Here is a 3,283-nt window from a genome sequence, read left to right as displayed (position 1 = left end):
AATAAAGGTTAAATAAAATAAATTAAATAAAATAACACTTGTGGTCCTCCACACAAATGGCCCAACATTTCACAGAAAGGCTAAATGGAGAGGCTAAAAGGAAAAAATATTCCTTTAAAATAAAATAAATAAATAAATAAATTAATTAAAATTCCATAATTTATATATAAACGAATTTTTTAATTATGTTTATATGTTATTTTTTATAAATCCCTTTTTAATTTGCACTATTTATTGATGGATATTAACATTTCATTTGTAGGTTCATTTTATAATTCCTCTTTCTATTGGCCATTAAAACCTCAAATAAAGAATTACTTTCTATATTTGTTTATAGGTTGATACATTTTTATTTATTATTAATTAATTAATAATATTTTTATTGTGCGTTTTATTAGTAGTTAATTAATGAAATGCTTTATTTCTATTTCTACTTGAGGTCCTCCATAGAAAACAGTGAGCGGCAGCATATCACAAATGCTAGCTAGTTTTTCCAGGGAAGTAAATTCTTATCTATTCACAAGTGTAGGTTTTAAAGTTGCTCCAGGCTTTGTGGCATTAGAAAAGACTCTCTAAACTATTTGCGTTATATAATCAAACCCCCTTTAAGTTAACTTAATTCAACATTTTTTATTTGTCTGTTTATTTATTTTGTTTTGGTTATTTGTTTTTTGTTTTCTGCTTGGATTGATCTATTGTTAGGCATGCTTAGCATCCATTGATGATGCCTGTTTGTTAAATAAGATTGTTTTGTGCCCAGTAGGGGGCGATAAAGCGCTCATATGTCTGATGCCAACCCACTGATCACTGGAAGAAAACGCGTCGGCGTGACGTCACTCGTGTAGCGGCCACAAACAGGAAGAAAACATCCAGCTGTTATCTAAGAAGGGAGAGCTCCGGCTAGCGTAGCAGCCTGTGTAGCATTGGCACAGTAATGAAACGGTGTTGTGAGTTGGGAATAGACTGGTGTTGTATCATGCTGTGTCCGGAGTAGTGCCTGTATCGACGGACACCCAGAGAATACCATTCTCCTCGACTTTCCTCCGGTCCGAGTGTTGAAACAAGGTACGTTAGCTTAGCAAGAGGACGTCAGCTAGCGGTAGCTAAGGTTAGCCTGTGTGCTGGGCAGCTAGCAGAGCTGTAGAGCCCTCTTCATCCCGGGCTTTAGACTGCTTGAGCTATATTGAATCATTTAAACAGTTCGTACAGAGAGTAAAGTTGTGTTTTTGACCTTTAGGTATTCATTCATGTCTGTGCAGGTACGACCCAAAGAGAGTGTGTTGTGCACAGCAAGCACTTGTCTTTAACTTCATCTAGTCTGTGGAACAGCATCAGTGCAATGTCAGGCCGTGAAATCAGTTTCACATGTTGTTTAAAAATGTAATCCGATACATTTACTAATTCCCTGTAAAAAAATGTAGTTAGTAATCTAATCCAAGTATGACAATATTAAAGTAACGTGACTTGATAACTTGCCATTACTTTTGGATTACCTCAACAAAAATCTGGAAAACCAGGGAATTCAGAGGCATGTTTTTCAGTCATGGAAACACCTGGAAATGGTTTGAAATGAGCAAATATCCTGGAAATATTCTGTGTTGTCCTGGGAAGTTTTAATTGTATTTGAGTTCCTCACTCAGATCAGAGATCTACTAGGATCATCTGCACAGTGTGACACTCCAGAGCGGGTTTAACACACCGAAAAACACTCCTTTTTCATTTCTGCTCTTGTGCCTATCAAGAGCGGTTCACTGCACTTGGAGTATGGCCAGATGCAATATCCAAATCGCAAGAAGCTGCAATTTGTTTGATAACGGTCAACAAACAAAGTTTACATTTATTGCTGTGGTTGATGATTGTTAATAAGTTTTTCCTACATTTGATTCTTTTGGGTGTGAATGGCTGCTCTTCACTGCAGTCACTGTTGGCCTGTCACTGTTTAAAAAATGAAAGGTTTTGTTCAGCGCGACCTCCTGATTGTTGGTTTAGGTCGGAGTAACTGACCCGGAGACTCACCAAACCTGTCTGTGCTCTCTGTTGGTCCCTGCAGGTGTGAATGAGTGACGTGGTGCCTCCCACAGCTCTCAGTGAAGTCCAGCTCCGCTTCCTCTGCCACGATGACATAGAGAACGTCAAGCTGCTCTGCGGTGATTGGTTCCCAATCGAGTAAGAATCCTATCCAGTTTGCCATAAAGTTTTTGTTTTTGATTTTTGTACACAGCCTGCATCCATCCATCCACATCCAGAGTGCTGCGTATACAACAATATTACAAAAAACTCAGAAAAGGAAGATCCCCAGACAGGGCAAGCACAATTTCTTTTGTAACACTAATACAGTTTTTGTGGTATGAAGAGAATCTGCTGAAGAACTTCTACACACTTTAAGATATCTTGCTGTCATCTACCTCCTCAGTATGTATCAGCAGGTCACTGCCAACCATACTGCTAGCGTCTGTACCACAGAGTGTACAGTCAGTCAGTAGAGTACTAAAATATGTACAAATGCTTTCACATGCACACTCAGATACTCAGTGGTTTTCAATATATAATCACAAAGTACAGTGCAGTTCTATAAAAATAGAGAAATGAATGAATGCAAACCTGTCTCACCCCCGCCTGCAGGTACCCAGACTCATGGTATCAGGACATCACCTCCAACAAGAAGTTCTTCTCCCTCGCTGCCACCTTCAGAGGAGGCATCGTGGGAATGATTGTGGCCGAGATCAAAGGCCGGACCAAAGTACACAAAGAGGTACCACATTGAGCCCTGTTATACAGCCGCTCATACGAGGATTAAACATAAGCGTGTTCTTTGAAGTTGTACTGTGTGGAGGTGCTGGTTCAGTTTATCCACTCTCACCCAGCTGCCATTTGGAAATGCTAGAAGTGGAACACATGGACATAGAGTCTGTTTTTAGCCTGCTAATTAGATGAATAAGATGTCCTCAAGTTAGACTTTGTAACACACAGGAATAAGAAATAAGGGATAACTGATAAAAGAAGCTCTGCAGCTAACTAATTTGGCCTCCCACACGTCCTGGAAAATCTGGAAATCTAGAGACTAGATTTATGATTTATGTATAAACCGGTTGTGGGGAGAACAGCTTGCCACCAAAGAGCTAACACGGAGTGTCTCATAAATGATGAATGAAATGAGGCCACTATTTGTGATCAAGTGCTGTCCTGGAAAGGTCCTGGGAAACAGTTTCTTAATAAGAGTGGGAATCCTGATTTGTCCTTTAATTTTGAGCAGCATGAACAATAGTGATGGGAATTCCGGCTC

General features: G+C 39.4%; 1 protein-coding gene across 1 annotated transcript in view; it reads left to right on the top strand.

Moving 5' to 3' along the window:
• Window positions 1-847: 847 nt before the first annotated feature.
• nat15 (N-acetyltransferase 15 (GCN5-related, putative)) overlaps window positions 848-3,283 on the top strand; it is a 4,692-nt gene continuing 2,256 nt past the window's right edge. The window contains exons 1-3 of the mRNA XM_035654231.1: window positions 848-1,065; window positions 2,051-2,166; window positions 2,623-2,752. Coding sequence (XP_035510124.1) covers window positions 2,057-2,166; window positions 2,623-2,752 — 240 coding nt within the window. The 5' untranslated portion in view covers window positions 848-1,065; window positions 2,051-2,056. The remainder of the gene's footprint in view (window positions 1,066-2,050; window positions 2,167-2,622; window positions 2,753-3,283) is intronic.

Source organism: Morone saxatilis, unplaced genomic scaffold, assembly GCF_004916995.1.
Source record: "Morone saxatilis isolate NCDOM2014 unplaced genomic scaffold, NCSU_SB_2.0 Contig14, whole genome shotgun sequence".
NCBI lineage: Eukaryota > Metazoa > Chordata > Actinopteri > Moronidae > Morone > Morone saxatilis.
Note: the sequence above shows the minus strand (reverse complement) of the source record. Positions and strands in the feature narration are given on the sequence as shown.